At 44.8% G+C, this 25,616-nt stretch overlaps 1 protein-coding gene across 4 annotated transcripts in view; it reads right to left on the reverse strand.

The window, feature by feature from the left end:
* The window catches only part of HIPK2 (homeodomain interacting protein kinase 2), a 174,761-nt gene that overhangs the window by 111,469 nt on the left and 37,676 nt on the right, over positions 1-25,616 (reverse strand). For all 4 annotated transcript variants that reach the window (XM_081878794.1, XM_081878795.1, XM_081878796.1 and 1 more), the window contains exon 2: positions 1,107-2,199. In XM_081878794.1, coding sequence (XP_081734920.1) covers positions 1,107-2,199 — 1,093 coding nt within the window. The remainder of the gene's footprint in view (positions 1-1,106; positions 2,200-25,616) is intronic.

Here is a 25,616-nt window from a genome sequence, read left to right on the forward strand (position 1 = left end):
AGCAAAATGCTCCAATTATCGTGGATTCCCTCTCTCCCCCCATCCCATCCCATCCAGCCAGCAAATTAAAAGCCTTAAAGCTTTTGTGTATTTGCAGCAAAAACATGTCTGCCCTAAAGGATAGGACTGTTGAATGTTTTATTTAATAAACCTTTTCTAAGAAAAGAAAGCAGCGTTGTTGTTTTCTCCTTCTCAGAACAAAAGGACATACAGATAAAAATCAGCTGCTGCAATGCTACACTGTCAAACTTCCACATTCTGGAAATTAACTCTTCTCCAGCCCTGATTAGGTTCCCCCCTCTAGTGTCTGAAATCTGCATTTTAAGAGACAAGGAGAAGCAGCGCTGCTGATCCTCTGTGCATCCTGTAAAAGAGTCTTTCATAAGTGCCAAATGTTACCTGCAATTTTAAAGGCAAAACATCTGTTGCATTTAACATACGAGCCACACTGGTAACTCGCACAGCGTATTTTGATCAAATCCATCAGCATAAGGAATCACGTCAATCAAGAATTATGTCGCTGATTACCTCCAATAGCGTAACCATGTAAAGTCTACTGCAGCAAAAATAACAGAAAGCTCTTGACATGCAAAATATTATCTCGGTAGGAGCCTGCAAAACATCATGTGACAAGAAACATCTTGGCCTAAGGCAACATGAAGGGGACTTGCAGTGGGATCCAACCTTCTTATTTATCTGCATTATCATAGGAGAGCATGCTAGACAATGGAGCTCATGGCCAGCTCTGACACGCTATAGTGCCACCATGGCAGGTGGCAAGAAAGTGGTATTGCATCTATCAAGTCAGTGGTATCAGGTGACTCAAAGGGCCAATAGGATTCCTCCTGATCTCGGGTTGATTTCAGTGCTTTCTATAGTATCACAGCAAATGCCTTTATGGAATAGAATCACAGCCATACAATTGCAGAGTTCGAAGGGATCCGAAGGACCATCTAGTCCAACCCCCTGCAATGCAGGAATCCTGCACACAGCCATCCCTGGCTGGGCTCAAACCACCAACCTTCTGGTTAAGAGCCAGACACACTGACCCATTGCGCCACACGCTCCACTTATCCTGATGTTTTTATTTGACTCAGGTCACTTACCTGTAGTATCTGGACTGAAGGTAAGTCGAGCACACAGCCTTTGACACATGACTCGCAGAACCAAAGTCGATGACCTTGACCCTGTATGGCTGCCGAGATGGATCCACCAGCATGATGTTCTCTGGCTTGAGGTCTGCATGAATCAAGCCCAGGCTTTTCAATTTCATTAGGGCCGTGGCTACCTGCTGCAGAATTGGTCGGATGTATTTAAGGGGCAATGGGCTGAACTTGTTTTGCTTTAAGAAATCATAAAGGTTCTGTTCCAACATTTCAAAGACCAGGCAGGTGTGGTTCTTGTGCTGGAAACATTCATAGGCTCGGACAAAGTTGTAATCATCTGCGCTTTCCGTGCTTAACCGGGCCAGGATGCTCACTTCAATTTGACCTTGCCGGGCATAAGATGGATGGTTTTTAAGGATCTTGATGGCCACAATTTCATTGGTGCCACGTTTCCAGCATTTGACCACTTGCCCAAAGGTTCCGCGGCCCAAAAATTCCAACACTTCGTACGTGTTGGTCATGGAACAAAGCACTTCATGTTGCACCAGCTGGTAATCCCCTTCACTGTTGGAGCCACTGTTTTTGGATGTGGCCGTGGATGTGGTTGTGGTGGCTACTGTAGCCCCACTGGCATTGTTCTGAATCATTGGTGGGTGCTCTTCGATAATCTGCACGCTGCTTGTGTTCTCAATTTCCTCACTCTTGCGCTTAAGTCCACATTTTTGGTAGGTGTCCAAAAGGCTCACAGTGCTTCGACGCATCAGGTTGTGTGGTCCACCTAACGCTTGCCCAGATACTGCAACCACACCGGAGGTGCTGTTGGCGGATGTCACCACAATGTGCCCCGTGCTGGCTGGGAAGATGATGGTCTGTTCGTAAGGGATGCTGGGGTTGGGGATCTGGAGAGAGGCGTTGATGGCGGCGGCGGCTTGAGAGGACTGCACGTTCTTGCTCTGACTGTAGACTTTGCTATGTGTGCCGTACCCAGTCATATCCCAGTTAGAACTTGGTTCCACTTTCAGTTTCTTCACGCTACAGAAGGCACTTGATTGAAGGGTGTGAGGGGAGAAAACTTGCACATGTGAGGCCATACCTGCACCGCAACACAAGAAGAAAATAAAAGTGTTAAAACAGTTAGCCGTAACAATACTTATAGGTCACTCTTACACCCATGGCATTCAAGAAAACATACAAGAGTTTTACAACATCAAAAAGTCAGTTTTAAAAAACCTTTTAAAAAAGACCAGTCTCTTGAATGCAAAAAACAACACAATGTTTAGCAAAAGTCCACAAATATATAAGCTTTTTAATGGTGAGAATCATTTAAGATTATTTATTTATTTCACAAAAAATTATACCCGGCTTGCTTGCAAAAAAAAATATTCAGAGTGGTTTACAAAAGTTTCTTTAGACAAGTGTTCCAGAAAGTGGGTGACACAACTGTTATATTTGTTTTCAGCTGAGAACAGGGTGAAAGTAAAGCTTTTCTATTACCTAGTAGTGTAAGCCAATGCTTCTCATAAGACAGCCTACCTGCACTGAAAGCTACAAAATGTAAATATGTGCAGAAGAAGGACAACAATGGTTAAATTAAGGATTCCTGTAAAGCTGTCTCTGTACACAAACAGGAAGAATGAACAAGAATAATGATTTGATTAAGCATAAGGACCAAGCTAGATGAGACATCAGAGAATCAAGACTGTATCATTTCTCTATTATTATTATTATTATTATTATTATTATTTATTTGATTCCATACCCACCCTTCACTATAAGGCCCCAGGATGGGTTACAGCCATTTAAAAATACAATATTAAATTTAAAACATTTTAAAGTCCAGAGAAAAAGGTTGGTCCTAAAATATATACTGTATTTTTCTATGTATAAGACTATATCCCCCCCCCCCATTTTTTTAAAATTTAAAATTGGGGGTTGTCTTATACATTGGATGTTTAAAATATTTATTTCTTAATTTGGGGCTCAAAAAATAGGGGTCGTCTTATACATGGGGTTGTCTTATAGACGGGAAAATACGGTATATATCAAATCTGCAGCAACGTGAAGAGTTTCTTTCTTCTTTGGGGCATTTCCTGGATGTAAATCCCTCCCTCCCCCCGAAAACAGCCACTTGCCCCCTCAGGGAAAAAATGGGTTAGAAGGCATAGGTCATGCAGCTGGTCTCATCATCCCAATTACATGAGAATTCAGGAGTCATACAACTGATGTAACTTGATTTTGGTTGACTTCACTCAAAGCTGTCTGAGCAGAATTGTGAATACTAGCAGTCAATAATTTGAAAAGATGGGTAAAGAGGAATATTAGTTACAGAAAACTGTGCTAGGTAAACTGCTAGGCCTGGGTACTGCTGGGACAATCCAACACAAATTTCTGACAGAAAGCATCTTCCATATCAGATATGAAGCTAGCAGATGCTTCCACTGGCAAGTCTGTACATTCTTACTGTTCAAGAAAAACGGGGAGAGGGGCAATCTCACTCCTATATATGATTATTTCTCCAGAGAGCTGTTCCAGCTTCCTGAGCAATAAACTGGCACTGTATTTGAAAGTTCAACAGCACTATGTACTGTGTATGTATGCCAGCCTCCACCACACAGAGCCCAACAGACATTTTGGACTACAGTTCCCATCAGCCCCAGCTAGCACACTCATGCTCGCTGGGGCTTATGGGACTCGTAGTCCAAAATGTCTGGAGGACAGCAGGTTGTGGAAGGCTACCCTCTGCTTTTGAATAAAAAAGTTCCCATCAGCCCCAGCTAGCACACTCATGCTCGCTGGGTCCTATGGGAATTGTAGTCCAAAATGTCTGGAGGACAGCAGGTTGTGGAAGGCTACCCTCTGCTTTTAAATAAAAAGGTGAATGACCTCTTTTGTGAATTCACTTGTGAGGCATAATAATATAACTATGACAAATGTTCTTAAAACACACTGCTTTGCTACAAGTCATCTATAAACATACGGAAAATTGGACCATTTTGACCTTTATGAATGCACACACAAACACATACAAAATGTCTTGCCATTCCCTGAATGAAAATTGAAATCACCCCTGATGGTTGGCCTATGCCCAACATAGAAAATGTGTTCAACAAAGAAAGTCACACTGAAAATACACAATAAGCTAGACTTCCTCCTAATTTGCATAGTTCACTGGCATGTAACTAATGTAATCTGCATATCATTGTTATTTATCTGACAGATGCCACACAACATTCATTCTACACTCTTATTCTGAGGACTGTCACCCTTAAACAGGAAAATATTCTTTCAGCTATTGAAAAATCTTGATTGAGTGCTTAGAGGTGGTATGTTCCTCACCTATCAAGTGATTTGCTTGCATGTGTGAATCAACCATTCCCTACTCAAAACACCACAGAGAATTTTTTGTGATCATCTGACATCACCCCAAACAAAATACGTTTAAGTTTAGGTAGTCCCTACATTCAAAGTGGGTCATCAAGTTGTAATTTATTAATTGCTACAGTGCCTCCATTTATGCCTGACCCTTTTAAGTGATAAGACACACATCAGTGTACATGCATGTAAGAAAAACCATGGGAAAATTAAATAATGTGACTTCTGGGTTTTCTTTATTTTGCTCCTCCCCACTGCACCCTGGATCCTTTAGGTCATGGGTAGACAAACTAAGGCCCGGGGGCCAGATCTGGCCCAATCGCCTTCTAAATCCAGCCCGCGGACAGTCCGGGAATCAGCGTGGTTTTACATGAGTAGAATGTGTTCTTTAATTTGAAATGCACCTCTGGGTTATTTGTGGGGCCTGCCTGGTGTGTTTACATTAGTAGAATGTGTGCTTTTATTTAAAATGCACCTCTGGGTTATTTGTGAGACATAGGAATTTGTTTATCCCCCCCCCCATATAGTACGGCCCCCCCACAAGGTCTGAGGGACAATGGACCAGCCCCCTGCTGAAAAAGTTTGCTGACTCCTGCTTTAGGTGTTGTTTCCTACTGATTTCTACCACCTTGAAGCTAGGGCTTAATTCAAACTGGTCGGGTCCATGCATAAAGAATGCGGAAAGCAGTTTACAAGATTGAACACAGAGCTGTGGAACACGTACAGTGGTTCCTCGCAAGACGAAATTAATCCGTTCCGTGAGGCTCTTCGTCTTGCGGTTTTTTTCGTCTTGCGAAGCAAGCCCATTGACAGCGGATTAGCGCTACAGTGGTGCCCCGCAAGACCAACGCCTCGCAGGAGGAAATGATGTGCAAGAGACCCACGAAGGGGAGGAGGGAAGTCCAGGAGATTCTTTGGAATCTTGCTTTTAATGCTGTATGTTGGTTGGATATGTGATTGTGAAACTTTAATCTGAAAAACCAAATAAATAAATAAATAAATAAATAAATAAATAAATAAATAAATATTGCCCTTCCCTGAGGAAGCGGCTTCCCTTCGCCCCTCGTCGCCGCCTCTCAGCCGGGCAGGAGGAGGAGAAGACTTCTCTCCCTGCCTGGTCCCTCTGAATCGGTGGGAGAGAGGCGTCACCATCTCCTCCTCCTCTTCGCCAATTTCCCCCCGTTCTTTTTGCGACATGGTGTCCGGCGCCTTCCCCGCCAGCTTCAAGGAGGGAGATGTGGCGCCTCGTTTGCACGCGGCGGCCACCGCGTCTGCTTCTGACGGCGACGGCGCTGCTGTTGCTGCTGCTGCTTTGCTTGCGCACTCCGGGCTGCCGGGCGCAATTCGAGCGCTACAGCTTCCGCAGCTTCCCCCGCTTGCTGAGGGACAGCTTGGCCTTCTGCCACGTCAACTGCAGCTCAGCCCGAGCCCGGGACTATGAGGCCGGCGGCGGTGAGCCCGGGCGCTTCGAGGGCTTTGCGGAGCTGCGCTTCTTTGGCAACCTGCTGCGCCGCACGCAGTGCCTCAAGCGCTGCAAGCAGGGCCTGCCGGCCTTCCGCCAGTCGCAGCCCAGCCGGGAGGTGCTGGCCGAGTTCCAGCAGCAGGAGCCCTACAAGTTCCTGCAATTCGCCTACTTCAAGGTAGCGCCTCCTCGGAGCGAGGGGCCCGGGCGGTGGGAACCAGGGTGGATTCGATTGAAATTGGTACAGTATTAGCGGTTTAGCGGCTTTTAGCGATCAGCTGTTAAGCAGCTTATCAGCGGATCAGCTAATAAGCGGCTTAGCGGCTTAGGAAAAGGGGGGGGGAAACCCGCAGGAACTCGCAAGACATTTTCGTCTTGCAAAGCAAGCCCATAGGGAAATTCGTTTTGCGAAACGCCTCCAAAACGGAAAACCCTTTCGTCTAGCGGGTTTTCCGTCTTGCAAGGCGTTCGTCTTGCGGGGCACCACTGTATAAGAATGGGCCAAGGTTCAGTGGAAGAGCAGATACTTTGCATGCAGAAGTTTCCGTCTCTGGCACCTCCAGTTAAAAAAGGCTGGCACAGCAGGTTATGAGGCGAACTCCTCTCTACCTGAGGAGCTGGAGAGCTGCTGTCCGCCCGAGCAGACAGCAGTGAGTTAGGCGGACAACTGGTCTGACCTGGTACAGTGAAGCAACTTCCTTTGTGAAGCAATGAGCATGTTTATAAGAGTTTATTCTGCTAGAAGGCAGAGTAGATGAAATCTGAAAGTGAAGGGGAAAGCAATAGGTGGTATTTGGGGAATTGTGTCATCTAAACGGAGCTTGGAGGGGGGGGGGAATCAAATACCTTGCCTCCCTAGGAACTATATTAAAGATTTTATCAATACAGAACTAACAGTCGTTTACTAGTGGTCCCCAACCTTTTATGGGCCTGAAAGCATATTTGAAAATCTAGGGAGCTTTTATGGGAACCACAAAATGCACATTTCACAGATGAAAAATGTGACTGCAAACTTCCTTCCCAAAACAATAGGCAGAACACCTACACCCTAAAAAAAGTCAACCCCCACAAACAACAAAAACTCAATGTAGCATTCCAAAACCTTGCAATCCTCTCCAAAGCAACTGAAAAAGGAAACTTCTAAAAACCACCCCAAAATCCCTTCTAATTAAACAAAAAACTGGAAGGGGTAGGGAGTTGTGGGTGTACTAAGGGTATTGTGGTGCCATTGGAGGTCCCAGCAATAGACCAATCCTTTCTGTTTTGCTTTTCCCTATTTGCATGTTTAAAATTGCCAAGCTTGGTATAGTGAAAATCAGGAGTATGGAGGCTGATAAAATTCAAACTGAAATTGCGGGGAAACCCAATTTAAATTCTTTATAGATGGTAGATGATACCACAGGAATTGAATAATCTTTTAAAACGAAATCCTGCTGTGATTGATGCTAATATTTTACAATGATGAGTGGGGTTGCCAAATAATTTTTATAAATACTGGGATATGGTTACTGAAAGCAATTCATGAAATAACAGATCATAGGTTTGGAAAATGGTGGAAAGTGATTCAAAATGTCAACAGGATTTAAGGTGTCAACACCAATAAATATTTTCTGTTACGCAACTAAAAGCTAAAAACGTGTGAATGTCAGACATCGGAAGTTTAACCAGAGTGCCACTGCAGAGAGAGCATCTGTAGTTAAAAATCTAGCAAATAGGGAAAAAACAAATCATAGTCACTCAGAAAAGAGACAATATATGATTTAACAGTGCTTACAGAAATGTGCTGCAAGATTGCAACTTAACTAGAATAATAATCCAGGCGTCCTATTGGGAAGACCCAGTTTTCCGAGTGCATGTTCTGGAAGTTGGGCAATAGGGGCAGTACAGGATTCCTTTTGGTGTACCGACCTCCCCGCTGCACCAAGGATTCCCTGCCCGAGCTGCTTCAGGTTGTGGCGGATGTTCTCCTGGAGACACCTAGCTTGGTTGTCCTAGGGGATTTTAACATCCATGCCGACACGACCTTACAAGGGGCTGCTCGGGACTTCGTGGAAAGCATGGCCTCCATGGGGCTGTCCCTGAATAAGTCTGGCCCAACCCATAGCCGCGGACATGCCTTGGACCTGGTGTTTACCTCTACGGATGTTGGTGATCTGACACTAAGTAAAAGCAAAGCGAAAGAAGTGCCATGGTCAGATCACTTCCTGGTGCAACTGGACTTCTCTGCGACCCATCCCCTCTGCAGGGAGGTGGGACCGATTCGGATGGTCCGCCCCCACCACTTAATGGATCCAAATGGTTTCCAGAGAGTGGTAGGGGATGTTTTATCCCATGTTGATGGCCTTTCAGCCGATTCCCTGGTGGCCCGCTGGAATGTGGAGTTAACCAGGGCTATTGACTGTTTGGCTCCGAAGCGCCCTCTCCGATTGCATGGAGCCCGGACAGCCCCGTGGTTTTCCACGGATCTGAGGGCAATGAAACAATCGTTGAGACGGCTAGAGCGCCGGTGGCGGATAACTCATTCCGAATCTGACCGGACATCGGGGCCCAGTACAGGCCACACGATCTCCTGCAATGATTTCGCAAAGTTTTTTGCAGATAAAATCGCTCAGATTCGGGAACAAGTAGCCTCCACAGTGGGAGCAGGGCCAGGGCGGGAGAGTGCTAGAGTCCTGTCTAGTCATGTTGTGTGGGATCAATTCCAATCTGTTACCTCCGAGGATGTGGACAGGCTGCTTGGACGAGTGAAGCCAACCACCTGTCTCCTGGATCCTTGCCCATCCTGGCTTATAAAAGCTAGCCGGGAAGGACTGGGCGATGGGCTTCGTGGGGTGGTGAATGCTTCCCTCCATGAGGGAGCCTTCCCAGACCCGCTGAAAGAGGCGGTTATTAAACCGCTTCTTAAAAAACCATCTTTAGATGCGGCCACAATGGCCAATTATCGCCCAGTCTCAAATCTTCCATTCCTGGGCAAGGTGATTGAGCGAGTGGTTGCTGAACAACTCCAGGCATGCCTGGAAGAAGTGGACCATTTGGATCCCTTCCAGTCGGGATTCAGGCCTCATCATGGGACTGAAACTGCCTTGGTCGCACTGGTTGATGATCTCCGGCGGGCTAGGGACAAAGGTGAGAGCTGTTTCCTAGTTCTGCTGGATCTCTCAGCAGCGTTTGATACCATTGACCATGACATCCTTCTGGACCGTCTTGAGGGGCTGGGAGCTGGGGGCACTGTCATACAGTGGTTCCGCTCCTTCCTCCTGGGCCGTGTTCAGAAAGTGGGGGGGGGGGGATGAGTGTTCAGACCCCTGGGCTCTCACTTGTGGGGTGCCTCAGGGTTCTGTCCTCTCCCCCATGCTTTTCAACATTTACATGCAGCCGCTGGGAGAGATCATCAGGAGGTTTGGGCTGGGTGTTCATCAGTATGCGGATGATACCCAGCTCTACCTCTCTTTTAAATCAGAACCAGTGAAGGTGGTGAAGGTCCTGTGTGAATGTCTGGAGGCGATTGGAGGATGGATGGCGGCTAGCAGATTGAGGTTGGATCCTGACAAGACAGAAGTACTGTTTGTGGGGGACAGGAGGCGGGCAGGTGTGGAGGATTCCCTGGTCCTGAATGGGGTAACTGTGCCCCTGAAGGACCAGGTGCGCAGCCTGGGAGTCATTTTGGACTCACAGCTGTCCATGGAGGCACAGGTCAAATCTGTATCCAGGGAGCTGTTTACCAGCTCCATCTGGTACGTAGGCTGAGACCCTATCTGCCTGCAGACTGTCTCGCCAGAGTGGTGCATGCTCTGGTTATCTCCCGCTTGGACTACTGCAATGCGCTCTACGTGGGGCTACCTTTGAAGGTGACCCGGAAACTACAACTAATCCAGAACGCGGCAGCTAGACTGGTGACTGGGAGCGGCCGCCGAGACCATATAACACCGGTCTTGAAAGACCTACATTGGCTCCCAGTACGTTTCCGAGCACAATTCAAAGTGTGGTGCTGACCTTTAAAGCCCTAAACAGCCTCGGTCCAGTATATCTGAAGGAGCGTCTCCTCCCCCATCGTTCTGCCCGGACACTGAGGTCCAGCTCCGAGGGCCTTCTGGCGGCTCCCTCACTGTGAGAGGCCAAGTTACAGGGAACCAGGCAGAGGGCCTTCTCGGTAGTGGCGCCCGCCCTGTGGAACGCCCTCCCATCAGATGTCAAAGCGATAAACAACTACCTGACATTCAGAAGACATCTGAAGGCAGCCCTGTTCAGGGAAGTTTTTAATATGTGACATTTTAGTGTATTTTTCATCTTTGTTGGAAGCCGCCCAGAGTGGCTGGGGAAACCCAGCCAGATGGGCGGGGTACAAATAATAAATTATTATTATTATTATTATTATTATTATTAAGGAACAATTAAATTCATTCATTTAATTACAGACAAGCACATGGATAGGGTTACATTCCAGAGGTGGCGTGTAAAGCCAAATTTGTGTATAGTAAAACACACTGGGTGCAATAGCAGGTGGGATTGCCAAAGGCCCCCGCCCCAAGGCCTGCCTCCTTTCCACCCCCTTTTAATTATTATTTTTAATTGCTAAGCACATAAAGCTGAATGTGCACAAGTTAAATGTGCGCAAGTTGTAAGTTACCTGTACATACTGTATTATGTGAAGAACTGCTTTTTCAGCCCTGAACCTGCTATCAATCAACTTCATTGGGATCCCATCTTTCCAGAGCACAAAAAAGAGAGAGAGAAATCTCCCTTCTCTCCACCCAGCCCCATTCACTTCTTCTACCACATTGCAGACCATGCTTGCCGTACAACGTGATGCCTTCAAACATCCACAGATCATACAAAGGTACAGCTTTGGAGAACGTATGAAGCAAATGACACAAGTTAAATTAATGTTAAAGTGCACTCAGAATAGCCTTGTCAGGCAGATTTGTTGCAATGCAGAAATGCCTTCGGGCAACTGAGAAGTAGTAACGATACTGCGCTCATATTTTATCTCCGATGTCTCGACTTCAAAACCCTAGCAGAGGTCACATGCAATTCCCATTTTCTCTCCATAAGAGTCCCTGGATGAAGTCAGCTAGGGGTGTCAGATCCAAATTAAGGTGCATTTGCAAAGCAAGGTAGTCAACTCAAGACAAAAATAGCTGGTGATGCCATACGTGCTGGAAATGAAAACCTTTGCCCGCTCTTCATGTGGCTATCTTACACAAAGCTTGACACTAACTCTGCATTCCCCTTGACTAGTTCTTCTGCTTTGCAAATGACTTCAGGTCCATTTTTAGGTACTTAAGAGGATTCGGAGCCCAGGCCCACAACACAAATTTGCATAAATATTTAGAGTGCCTCTGGGCAACTTAAGATGGTGAGTGCCTGGGGAGACTCACTGGCAGCGTACTTGGCAAGTCACCCACATACCCTGGAAGCAAAATGCCACCCCCCAAGTCTTTTACTAAAAGCAGGGAGAAAGGGTAGGAAATATTGTGGGACAATGCAAAAGACTCAAGTTTTGGGTCTCCTGGGCCACCAGCAGGTCAGGCTCTCATTATCTAAACTGCTTTCTAGTCAATACCAGGTTTTCAGTTTTTAAAAGAGGACAAGGAAAGAAATAACACACCATTCTACAGTATAGTGAAATCTGGTCCTATTACTGCAAAATCTGTAATGGCAAAGGGAGGAATTCAACATCTCACTAAGGTGGCTGTCCAGACAGGGCAAATATTTTGGCTTGGCAGATGAAATCCCCCCCGTCCCCAATTTCTCCCCCTTGTTCTGCTCCAAGCACTCTTAACCAACTTCAATTCCCAGGGGAATCATTTTCTGGTTTGCCTCCGGCAGCAAAATGTCTTGAGTTGGCCCTGCCCCCAAGCTTTCCTTTTAGTAGGGGAAATCTTTTCAGCAGTTGCTCTTATTAGACAATTGTGAGCCAGAAACTTCTGCTTATCTACTTCAAATTTTCCAGAGATCTGGCAGTCATCCTGATTGACCTTCTACTCAACTCTGTTCTAGAACACTATGGCCTGAGGAACCCTGCTCTTCTTCAGAAGCTTCTAAGGAGCTCTCAATGAAAAGATCAATAATGGCAGAACAACTTCCCTGAAAGACAGTTTGCCCATCATCGCCAAACACTCACAGTTTATCTTGGTCAGCACTGACGGAAGCAGCCCTGAGTGAATTTACAATGCATCTTCGGCCACATTCACATAATACATTTAAAGGGCAATGATACCACTTTAAAACAAAACTGACTCCCCACAAAGAATTCTGGGAGCTGTAGTTGGGTTACTGGTGCTAAGAGTTGTTATGAGGCCCCATGCCCTTACAGAGCTACAATTTCCAGAGTTCCCTGTGAAATGGGATTGGTTGTTAAACCACTCTGGAAACTGTCGCTCTGTGAGGGGGATGGGGTCTCCTAACAACTCTCAGCACCCAATTCCAATTCCCAGATTTTTTTGGTGGGGGGAGCCATGACTGTTTCAAGTTGTTTCATAGCATGTTCAATGTATGGTATGATTGCAGCTTTAGAATGCACCCGCCTGGGATCTGCTGCAAATCTGTTGGGTTTTCTCGGCAGATAAATCTGTGTGGAAAGGGTTTCCTGAGGGGCCAAGGTTTAATTTGCAATGCCATGGTTAACCCCTTAGTCAATGAAACAGAATCCCAGGACTCATTAATTCATGAGGCGAGAGAAGCTAGCCAAATTGCCTCCGTGTCTAATTGCCCCTTGTACCTTCAGTCACTAGGGGAAAAGAGGTTAAATCACCCTAAGTCTTGCTCCCTTTCTCTGCAGGTTTTCTCCCTTGCTATTTCCCCCTAGCCCACTGCCTGGCTAGCTTAGGAACGGACTTGACTGTTGTTCTACCCATAATGGCATCCTTTTACACATCCAAGTTTCCTAGCAGCGGAGGAAGGGTACTCGTCACCATGACAACAGAGCCTTTCCTCCTGGTCCTCTTGTTGTCTCTCCTGGTTACCCTTGTCTGCGGCTCTACTGATGGGGTAACCAAGACACTATCAATGGCTGTTGTGGGCAAGGACGCAACCTTCATGCCTCAGCTGGCATGAAGAGACCATAGCAGAAAGATCCCCCGTCCTGTCCAAATATAGCCCTGTATATGAGAGAAAAGGTATCTCTAGGCGGGAATTTCCTCATACACTCAACAGACAATGGTGAAGAGAACTTCCTGGACTAGGCTGGAGACCATACAGGAAATAAACAGAAGGCCTCCAGTGATAAGATCCTATTCCTCCCCACAACTCTATACTTACCTTTTAACAACCCTCTTTGCCAACTTCATAATGCTTTTTGAACTCAGGGTTTTTTGTTTGTTTTTTAAAGTAGTTTGGTAGCTTAAAGATGGAAGAAATGTCTGGAATGCTAAATGCAGAGTGAGAAACTGGAACATGCATGGGAAAAGGGATATACATGAAGCAACTCACAATGTATGAAGGAGAAAATATTGTTAAATAAAGATAAGAATGTCACCATGCATGTTAGATTTCTGTCAATTAAATATTTTATAGCAATTAACCTGGTTTATAAATAAGTAACATCTCTTCCTTCTCTCACCACCCCGGGGATAAAAAGGACAATGTGCTGAGCTGGCAGCCTCTCGGAAATTTTAAGAGCAAGCATAACCTTGACTTGTTTCCAACATTCAAAAGAAAGGGGGAAACAATGACCAAGGCTAGATAAATACTTCAGGAGCGAAACACAGAAACAACAAGAAGGCATTCACAGAACAGCTGAAGTAGCCTCCAAGCTAGAGTGTGTTTGTGTCCCATATGCCCACTTCCATTCCTCCACAACAACACACAATCCTGGTACCAAAGAAGGCCATCGAGAGAATGCATGCCACCTTCTAACAAGCCTTTAGATCCCTATGTCCTGCACCGTTTCAGAACTGTTAACAGAAATAAAAGACTCAATTAAGCAAATACACACCTTTCAGTTAATTCATAACTGCTGGGACCAAGGAAAGGCCCTTCAGAATAAGGATTCTGGGTTGCTGATGTGTAAACTGCCAACCCACTAAGTGTGCCGATTTATCCCAGAGTTCCCAAATTCAAACTCACCTAGATTATGCAGCTAGGGCCAATCCCTTCTTAGGGAGAATGGGAGGAAAAAGAACCCTCTGTATGCTTATAACCTGCTATGCAAAAGCCTTTGTGTATTCCAGTACAAAGGACAGTGTGAGTAAACCCTGCTTATTGTAATTTCCTAGCAAGCTGATGGAATCCAGTATATATATATATATATATATATATATATATATATATATATATATGCTTTCGTAGATTTTCACGGGTACAGGAATGCAGGTTTTGGTGTCCTCGGGTGTCTTCCCGTGTAAAAGTTGGGGTGTCTAGGCGACGTTTCGACGAGGTCTCACTCGTCATCTTCAAGAGACCTCGTCGAAACGTCGCCTAGACACCCCAACGTCGCCTAGACACCTTCAAGAGACCTCGTCGAAACGTCGCCTAGACACCCCAACTTTTACACGGGAAGACACCCGAGGACACCAAAACCTGCATTCCTGTACCCGTGAAAATCTACGAAAGCAAATATCTTACCTCTACGGGGAGGAAACCTTCCAGCTGACAAGAACCTACGAGAAACTAGAAGTATGAAGATGACGAGTGAGACCTCGTCGAAACGTCGCCTAGACACCCCAACTTTTACACGGGAAGACACCCGAGGACACCAAAACCTGCATATATATATATATATATATATATATATAAGCGCGGGGGGGGGGCGACCTCTGAAGTTCTAGTGACTCAGATACCAGTTTCCCCTCGCTTCCCCCCTGCTTCTCCCCTGACTTTCCACAGGGTGATGATGTTGCAGTAATGGATTTTAGCATGAGGCATATGGTGAGCTCAGAGAACTGCAGCAATATTACTCAACTTGTCATCCAGGACACAAACATATCTGGCTAAGGCTACAATCATGATTTCTCTTCCCACTGGAAGAGAGTCATAGTTCCCTTTCTGGCATTAACCTTTCTGAGCTTGATGTACCCAACCACCCCCGTTCCGACAGCCCCTCAGTATTTCTCCAGTAATAAATAATAAAGGACTCCTGGTGCTATGCAGACACAACAGAGGAACAATTTTGCCCATCAGGTGTATATATACGTGGTACATGACTCCAGTCAAGCTCGCAAAGATATACCATCTGTCTGACAATAAATGTTGGAAGTGTAAAGAAGCTGAAGGAACATTCTTTCACCTCTGGTGGACTTGCCCTAGAGTGAAGGCTTTCTGGGAAATGATATACAATGAGCTGAAAAAGGTATTGAAGTATACCTTCCCTAAGAAACCAGAGGCCTTTCTTTTAGGCATTGTCGGCCAGAGTGTGCAAAAGAAGGATCGAACTTTTTTTATGTATGCCACAACAGCAGCAAGGATACTCATTGCTAAATGCTGGAAAACTCAAGATTTGCCCACGCTGGAAGAATGGCAGATGCAACTGATGGATTATATGGAACTGGCTGAGATGACTGGCAGAATCCGAGACCTGGGAGAGGAACTGGTGGAGGAGGACTGGAAGAAATTTAAGGATTATCTACAAAAACATTGTAAATTGTATGAATGCTAAGAAAGATGTGAGATTTGTAATAACACGGCTCCAACAAATTAGTAATAAGGAATATAAATTTGAATGTAATTGAAAGAAAAGACAAATTTTGGATAAACAATATTTCAAATTAAGATCTCAAAAGTGTGATTTAAATTCTAAAATTTGAGATTTAATATTGGATAATTATATGATATGAATGGAAACAAGTAAATAATTTGCTAGCAAAATTTGTGAGTTCAGAACGCAGGAACAAGAGATGTGAGGAAGTCCAAAGAGGAGAATGAAATGTGGAAATTTGAAAAGACTATGTTATTATGTATGTTTTTTGTTTATTGTTTAAAAAACTTTAATAAATATTATTTTTTTAAAAAAAATTGCCCATCAGGTGGCCACTTTGGTTCCAGGCTTTCCCAGACCTCACCAATACAATTTTATTTTATTTTTAAAGCACACTTATGGTCATGATCCAGATTGCACACACAGTGGGGGAAGAGTGCAAATGATGGTATGCTATCTGTTGAACCTTGACTCTTGGATTTAGACTCCACAGAACAGGTAACGGAACAGGTTTATTATGCAGGGTCAGACAGAGCTCCTTGGCAGAGCTACAAATACAGGCCTGCAGCAGAGTTTATGCTGGGCTAGGGGAAGGGTCTCGCTTTGGAGCTTCTCATAGGCATCTGGTTGGCCACTGTGAGAATAGGATGCTGGACTAAGATGGACCACTTGCCTGATCAAGCAGAGTTCTTCTTATGAAGAAAGGGGAGGGGAAATCTGAGGCTGTGTTGCACTTAGGGAACAGGGCAGTTAATTGCTGTGCCTGAATACAGTACAACGTATGACAGAAGTTAGGAGAGTGGGTGGGGAACAAGGATGGAAAGGAAAGGCAATTCAAGAAAATCCTCCTCCATGAGCTTTGCTGTGTGGCTCAGTAGCAAAGGGGACTTGAATTCTGAGGCTAAATGAAGCAGAGAGATGAAGATTTCCTATGCTGGAAATACTTTTCTTTTCCAGATTCTCCCACTACCTTCTCTAGGCATGGAGTGAAGTTCTGGATTGTGTTATCCATTTTTTTAATATTCACTTATTTTATTTAAAGTAAAGAAGGGGTTAGGTGAAAATGAAAGGATTTAAGAACCCCAAAGAGGGAGGCAGGGGTGTATAAAGATCCCATGGTCTCCTCTTGATAATGTAGACCATGTTTAAGAGATATCAGTCTTGTATTTGTGTCAGCCTTAAAGTGGCCCTAAGCAAACTACAGTGTCTTATCCTCCGTCTCTGCAACACAAGCAATAATAATATTGCAGAGGAAGTAGGGCGATTTCATTTCAAATCATGCAAAGCTAAACTGGCTGTGGTCCATTCACCATCTTTATAATCACACAAACTCTTTACATCTGTAGGGCTAGTTGTATCTTCTAGGCTTACTCAGACCAGAGCTGATTATGAAGCTGGGAGAAGACAGCAAGCAGGTGGCCAGTTCTTGGATAGACAGTTCCCTCTCCCTTCAAGGCTTAAGTCCATCATGCTTTTCCCCCTAGCTCCACGAACAGCTATGTTCTGAGACAAGTAGCTTTTCCCAATACTGGCGTAACTTTCCTCCATGCAGTACCCTGGGATGAGGTAGGATGGTTTTAACTCTACTGGGATTCCACCCACTTTGAGCACGACTCACCAGCATATGTAAATCAGATATAGCATATACAGTAGATCAGTAGTGGGGAACCCGTAGCCCTCCAGTTGTTGCTAGACTCCAGCTCTCATCATCCCTGACAAATGGTCATGCTGGCTGGAGGCTGCTGGGAGTTGGGACACCTGAAACATCTGTCATGAGCCTGGTGGAGATGCCATGGAAGGGGTAGGAGATCAGGGAGCAGGAGCAGGGAGGCAAAATTAGGACCTCAGTAAATGTTGGAGCTGGCAGAGGGACGTGGGGATCAGAAAAACCAGGGAGTGGATTGTGGGGAAGGTAGAAGCAGGTTATCAAGAGAAATGTCCTTCCCCTGTGAGATCAGACACCTACAACCAGCCACCATCTAATGGGCTTCTGCTGGCTCCTCCTGTCACTTCCGTCAGTAAGGGTCCTGCTCTGAGGGGCGCCTGATAGTAATACTGATACTCAGCCAGCACCTCTGTCGCCAAAGACATGGAAACACAAATGTTGACCAACATGAGCAAACCTCACAGGCCCAGCCCAGTCGCAAAAGTGCCCGTTGGCTTGCCCAGAGAGGAAACGGCTACCACGCACCATTCTAAAGCTTGTGGGGCAAAGAGATAGGAATCTCGCACCAACGGCACCTGACCTTTTCCTTAATGTAGTTTGCAATATTATACTATCCTTCAATTTGATTTAGCAGGTTGTGTTTTAGCTAAGGCCCTTGTCTAGAGTTAGCGAAAGAAGGGCTCGTTTTGATTAAAGTTCATACATTGACAAATGTCACTAAATAAGGGAGAAAATTGGATCGCTGAGTCGGAAACATTTGAAAGAGACTGACACAAAGCAGATAGCGTTTTCCAAAGGGAATGAAAAAGTGTGTGTAGATGATAAGGTCAATAACAAAGGCCCTGAGTGCACCGGGTTATATTTTTCCAACGCATAGATAATATGAGGAATGATACAAGACTTCACTAAATGCCCCTTCCAGGTTTACTCATGTGGATGGTAAGCTGAAAGTATCATGAAATGAAGGTACAATGTCAGGGGCAGGAACACAAAACTCTGCACAGATAGTAGGTGCCTGATGCGTCTCAAAAGGAATGCTATTCCACACCAAGTTACTGTGGAGCAGGCTTTTGATATTTATGGAGCATATAGGAGAAACTGTCCTATGAACCTCAGTGATCTACTGGGCATATAAGAGATAACATTTCTAGCGAAGTTTTCATTTTTTTAAACAGCTCCATGATAGGCTGCATGATTCAAGTGGTAAAGGTTGTGACGAAATGTTGTCCCCGTTGAATCTCTGCCAGAGAAAAGGAGGGGACATTAAATTGTCTGTCCTTTCAATGAGTTAGCTTCAAAGGGTTTTTTATTTTATTTTGTACCTTCTTTTGCAGGCTTCTCTCATCCCAACCCTGACCAAATATTAATTGTGCAGGCACCAATTCCTGTATGAGGACTGCTTTTCATCATGCAAACGTGCTTTGCATTTACACACCTGCATTGACGTCGTCCACATAAAATTCAGAAGAGCACAGAAAGGGCTTTATAGTCACTGCCTCACAGAATGGAAAAGAAAAAGGAATTGCAGCTGGTGGCTAAATACAGAACCTGAAAGTCACTGCAGTGCTTCCTCTTCATTTGTACCACTGACTTGTGATTTATAAACTGGGCCTAACGGGTGGCAGGAGAGCGAGGCTACACTCTACATTAACCAAGCAATGAAACCTCGCACAGTAACTCACAGAAACCCCTGACTAGGAGAATGACACAGGCTGCTTGAAAAATATTGTGGACAGCATGAGGCTAGTTGTTCAGCATCCCAATGATGCACAGAAGCCACTTGAAATAAATGCCTTCAAGTTTACCTTGAGGGAGGAATCTGTTGTTGTTGTTTTAAAACCTGTCTGCTCCTGAAAGTTAAAGAGACAGAGAGAGACAGAGAGAAATTCCAATTGCCTCTCTCCCCACCAGATAAATATATCTGCAAACAAAACTCAGTCCTCTTCTACATATTCCCAGTTATACAGCACACACACACACACACACACACACACACACAGAGAGAGAGAGAGAGAGAGAGAGAGAGAGAGAGAGAGAGAGAGAGAAGCATTAGCGATTAGGAATGCTCTAGAAAAACAATTCCTGCTGAGGTTGCCTGAGGATCTCGTCAGGGCACTGAACATTTAAGTTGAATTCATGGAGGGCTTCATAATTCCAAACTGCTTCAGCACCATTTTTAGTCTAATTAGTGCCCATGTCACAAGCCGCTGGGATTGTCTTTTTTTTTTTTTTAAAGAAGATTCAAAATGTTTCCCTCTCCCTCTCTGCCTGCTTTTTAGTAGCGGTAATTTTCTGCTAAATATTTTTTGGGTAGCTTGGACAGATATGGGAAAGCTGCAGGATAAAGTTAGGAACCATTCCTCAATCACTTTGCGATTAAGGAGTCTCTTGGGTAATGGGGATGGGAGCAGAAGTGAAGCAAACCTTAGAAGACCACAGCAAGGTCAGAAGGGACAGTTTTGCAATAAAGTGGCTCAGTGTGGCTCAGAGCTGTGAGAGTCAGGTCTCAAAAGTCAGGTCACCCCAAAACTCACTAGAAAAGTAGTGACTGCCCTTCAACCTTCCACCTGCAGCTGGAATAGCCAATGTGGGGCCTTTAAGAAGTTACTGGACTACAGGTGCCATCATCTCATGCTGGCAGAGTTTAACAGGAGTTGCAGTCCAAGAACTGGAAAGCACCACATGGGTAAGCCCTGACCTACAGCAAGGAGAATAGTAATGTACATTTCAGAGCTGACGGGACTACTGAAATAATGTGTTTAGCTTTTAAAACGCTTGAAAACAGCTCTGTGCAAAAATTAAGGGTGAAACAAAAGCTAAGGTTATGGAGAACAGCAGCCGAATGACAGGCAGCAAAACGTTCAGGAAGTTCTGAGGTTCAGCTTTATCTGAAAAGTTTATTATCTGGCTCCCAGGGCGATCAGGGTGGGGGCTGGGGCTGAGCGGGTAGGACAGCCTGTAAAACGATAGGGAAATGTGTGCCGAGTACTGTACTTGCTATGTGTTGCAAACTAGCTAACTGGCGGAGATCCCTGGTTCTGGTTCCATGAAAGCGAACACCCAACAGCTTCTGCAGGAGTTGGTTCCTAAGCGAGTGTAAGATGTTCGTGTACTTTTTACAAATGCAATCAGCAGCAGAAGAAAACTGGGAGGGAGGGAAAGGAGAGGGGGGGTTGGAGTGCTGAGGAATGGAACAGATCAATAGACAGATTAAATAAAAGTAGAAGAAAGGAGAACAGTTTGCAATACTGTGTAAATAAACTATATAAGCAGAGGTGTTTTAATGCGAGGGCAGGTAGACAGAGTAGTGAGATGGGGGACAGGAAATGCAATTATCTCACAGTCCCTGTTATTACACTTCCCCATAAAATCCGAGATGCAGCCCTTCACTCTTCCCACATAGTGAGGTGGCTGCAATGCTGTCACCACATAACAAACACTTGTATCTCCTTTGAGATTTGGATATGGAAGGGATATGAGAGACCCCCTTTGGCCATTTGGGAGAGAAAGAAAGGTAACTTGAAGCATGTCACTTGCACTTCCTGTTTCTCCATAACCATCATCAATACACAATTCAACCAATTACAGATAGGTAGCCGTGTTGGTCTGCCATGGTCAAAACAAAATAAAAAAATTCCTTCCAGTAGCACCTTACAATTCAACCAAATCACACAATTAAAATGAAATTGTTTGAGCCATATGTGGTTCGAGCACTGCAAAACTGAAGTTCAATTATGAATGAGTTTGTGGCTTTCCCTCCACACACACTTATTTGAGTATGGGTTTTGACACCGTTGTGATTCGTTTATTTCTGCACTGAAGCAAAGTTATTATTTTCTTTGATTTTGCTGGCCACCAGATCTTACAAGTCTGTGATGTATTCATGAACATCTTCCCACTCTACTTCCTTGTTTTCAAAGCCAGCCATAAATTGAGAATAAACTTGCTGTGTGAATCACCTCCCTTTTGATACTAACCATCAGACAAGTACGGAAACAACTCAATGCCTCTTTCTTGGGACTGTGGTTATAAAACAGGGATGAAACAGTTTCTGGAAATCATGTTAAGTTCAAATGTAGTTACTTATTTACCACAATTATATCACTTTCACCACTTCTCTGTTAACCCCAAGCAAGGAGTCGCTTTTGCATTTAATGAAAATGGTGCTACACAAACAAGAGCGGTGAATTCTTTACTTTCAAGGAGCCTCACCGCCATATTAAATAGAAAGGCGAATATATTGAATTGTACGCTTTCTATTGAATTCTTATCTTTCAAAAAAGAATGAGGCAGGTCCCAAGTAACTTAGTCACAATCTGCTGATCGTGCCTCAAGACAACAGGCTATCCAGAACATTGGTCTCTAGTCTGAGCCTCAGTTTGCATTGATTTTGTTTGTGACTTCATCCCATTGCTCAACTTTCATGAGTACGTTTTCCAGCTTCAGAAGAAGAAGAAAAATGGATTCTTATAATAGCTCTTTGTCACACAAGGGTGTTTGGAGAATTAATTAGTACATGGGACAGATTTGTACGAACTGCACCAGCTGATGCCCATACGCCCCACTGGGAATTCATCCCGAGGGAAAGTAAGTTCTATTTTCCATAAGAGATGTGTCAGCAGAGGCTTTGAGGAGCAGATACACTGTACTGCTAGCTCCCCCTGTGTCTTCTCACATTGCAAATTCTTGCCACAGAACCCCAAACCTTTCTTACAATTGCTTTAATCATCAGCCCCACCACACCAGTGGGCTTGGGGCAATCCCAACAGGTTGTACCACACAGAAGACTTCAGGTTGTAAACACAACAGCAGGCAGATGTTGGGGCCAGAGGAGCAGAGGTGCTAAAGGACTCTTACGTGTGCCAGGAAGGTGTGTCCACTGCTGCTCTCAGGTGCAGAGGAAAATGGGTGTTAGTGCTGAAGTGAAATTCAGCTGCTAGTTGAACAGGGGAATCGAAACATTTTGTCCTTTGCTTCAGGCAGCAAAATATATTGGGCTGGCCTTGAAGAGGAACAGACAAAGATGCCCCGTTTCCATAATCTTGGACTGCAAAGGCCCTTTCCATGATGAAGTGGAAAATCTTCTTTATCTCTAAATAGCTTAGTTTAAACCCTTGGCCTTGATCTCGTATACACTCTTCATACATTTTACCATGAGCTTCCAGGTCAAAGGGGGAGTGTCCTATTGATTACAGCAGAAGTGAGCACAAAGCAGATTGGGCTCTGCCAGCAGAATGAAGTACCGTATTTTTTGCTCCATAAGACCATAAGACACACCTAGTTTTTGGAGGAGGAAAACAAGAAAAAAAATATTCTGAATCCCAGAAGCCAGAACAGAAAGAGGGATCGCTGCGCAGCGAAAGCAACGATCCCTCTTGCTGTTCTGGATTCTGGGATAGCTGCACAGCCTGCACTCACTCCATAAGACGCACACACATTTCCCCTTACTTTTTAGGAGGGAAAAAGTGAGTCTTATAGAGCAAAAAATATGGTAAATACTCAGCGGATTCTGTAGCAATAGCAATAACACAAAAGCTTTCTCCTCTCCTAAATTACCGTAAGCTGTTAGGATTTCTGATCTGGGGTAACCGAGATGTAGGTGCGTATGAAGGGTTTCCTAGCGCACCGTTCACAGGCGAAAACAGGCCATTGTCTCTGCCCCCTGTGATACCACTTTGTACCAGACTCTGCTCCATAGCCATTATTTTACATCTGGCTCTGGTTTGCAGTCCTCAAGAATTAAGTAAAAATAATCTTGCAAGACTGAAAGCTGTTTATGAAAGGTTTACAAAGGAGGTTTACTTGGTGACTGCCCTATAAAAAGCATTTCATCCTCTTGAGGGTGCACTAAAGGTGGAACCTAATCATATTGTGGATGTAGTATAAGTTCTTAATTGGGCTAGCTTTTAAGTTATATTTGGTGTTGTCTTAATTCAGAAATAGAGATTCTTTTAGTGACAGTACTCACCAGTAAGGAGTACCAGCACACACCCCTTTTTTTGCTGCCCATGGCAGCCATTTTGTGCTGTCACCCACAGCATTTTTATCAACATATGAGTGCCAGTGCCTCACCCCTTCCACCACAAAAAAGCACAGGTTAGAAGCGTTTTCAGAATGGGTCAGGCAGGAAATCAAAACAAATGTATAAGTAACAGTCTCCTCCTCACACATTTATTCTCAACCACTTTTGTCAGGACAAGGTGTAGGAACAGATTTATATAATTCCATGACTGAGTCTCTGAGTCAGTTAACATTCATAGCGTTTTTCTAAGTGTTTTGTTTATAGCAAGGCTGTTGCGTGACATTCAGCACTTTATTTTGTAGGTGTCACTGGAAACTCATATCAGCAACAGGCTGGGCTGAAAAGGTCAGCTTTCCTGTCAGTGAGCTCTTTCCTTCATTTTGCTGGGACCAAGTTAGCATGTCTTCCTAGCTAGAGTGTTGAACTAGCACTGGAAAGCTCCTAGGTCCCAACCCTACCATTAGGCAGCGTGAAGCAGGTGCCTGAGGCAAGCTGCCTTTTAGTGTCATGAAAAGGTAGCAAATCAATTGCTATTTTTTTATTACTGCATTTTAGCTACATTTCAGGAAGAAGCCAGAGGGGAAAGTTAGGCATTAACCCCTCCCCCCACAAAAAAAGAGAGAAAAGAAGACACCAGATTTGCACAAAATTTTCAAATGCCAGTTTCTATGTATAGGTGCCTATTTAGAAACAGTTAAAATAATAGAAGTTATATAATCATTGTGGGAAAGACAGTGGCATGTGTGCCTGCCCAGTGTTTCAATGTCCCTCCTACCCTCCCTAGGGTTATTTACCTCTAAACCAGACTTGGACCACACAGTCCTTCAAACAGAAGCCCATTTCCAATAATCAATTGGATTGCCTCCGATTGCCCTTCAGATAGATTGCCGTCTGTAAAGTAGGAAACATGGCCACCCTTGGAGAGGTAATTGTGAGGTTTTCTGCATTGGGTGCCCTAATAATTTGGATACTATGCACCTTTGATTTGGAGAGGGAGACTCCTTATTACCACTTCTCTTTTGGTGGGAAAAATTATTGGGCTGGCCCTAGAAGTCTCATATTCAAATCCTCGCTCAGCCATGAAGCTGGGCGACCCTGAGTAAAGTTTCTCTCTTTCTCTCAGCCTAACCAACTTCATAAGTGTTGTTGTGAGGATACAATGAGCTGGGAGATAACAACATACACCCCGCTCTAAGCTCCCTGGAGGAAGGGCTGGATAAAAACATAGCCAGTAAATAAGCAGGTGGGCCTTCTACCTTCTGGTAAACAGAAGATCGTAAACAAGATGCTGGCCATACAAATTTACAGGTTTCCCTCAGAGCAAAAATAAAGTGAACCAAACAAGAGAAGGACAGAACTCTCGCCGGTTCCATTATGGGTGCAAAAGATGCTTCACGTCATCTATACAAACAGATAAATAAATCTGTGTGGCATGAAGGAGGGGGGAGATGTCACACCCTATGCTTCAAAAATCCAACCACAATTGCTTGGATCCCGACTAAGTGAGTTGAACTTGCTTCCCATTGAAACCAATGGAGCTAAGTCATGATTAATTTGTTGCAAGTGGGATGCAATAATATCGGCCCCAGCGTGAGGTAGGCGGCAAAATCAGGGCTTGAAAACATGCTGGAGCTGGCAGGGGACACCAGTGACCAAGAGTGCCAGAGACTGGATCCTGGGGAACGTTCAAGTGGGTTTGTCCCACCTCTAAGAATTCAAACATCTCTAGTCAGACATCTCTAGACAGCCCCACACCTGTCATGCCTTTCAGTAAGGAGGCTCCCCTGAGGGAAGCTTCTAAGTCAGATACTGAGCAGGTGCCTCCATCATAGAGGACCCAGAGATGCCAGCACTGACACGAAAAATCCTCACAGGCCCCACCCACTCACAAAAGGACCTACTGGCTTGCCTAGAGCAGGAACACCTCCCATTTGCTATGTTAAGAGTTGTGCCCATCCCACAAGGCAGGGGCCATGTAGGTTGTTGGATTAATGTCTCAGTTTGCCCTTCAGCATGCAACCTGCTATGCCTACAAGTTGCTCAGATCTACACATTAAAGTGTTTGGAAGAAACAGAAACCTGAGGTTGAGTTCCTTCACCAAGCAGCAAAGCCCAGGACACAGGCTTTCCATGTCCCGTGGTGGGGTGTAGAGGGCGATCAATGCTCTGTCATGCCCTCTGGTCATTCTTACATACGTAGACCCTGCACCCAACACTGGAAAGGATGGTGCCCCAATAATGTAGCCTGGTTGTTCTTACCAACATGGCTGTACATATGCCAGCATAGTTACAGAGTCATGAAACTTGCCTAGATGAAAGTCCCTATTTATCTAGTTATTAGAGTGAAATTAAAG

The sequence above is a fragment of the Podarcis erhardii genome (genome assembly GCF_964252035.2).
Source record: "Podarcis erhardii genome assembly, chromosome: 10".
Lineage (NCBI taxonomy): Eukaryota > Metazoa > Chordata > Lepidosauria > Squamata > Lacertidae > Podarcis > Podarcis erhardii.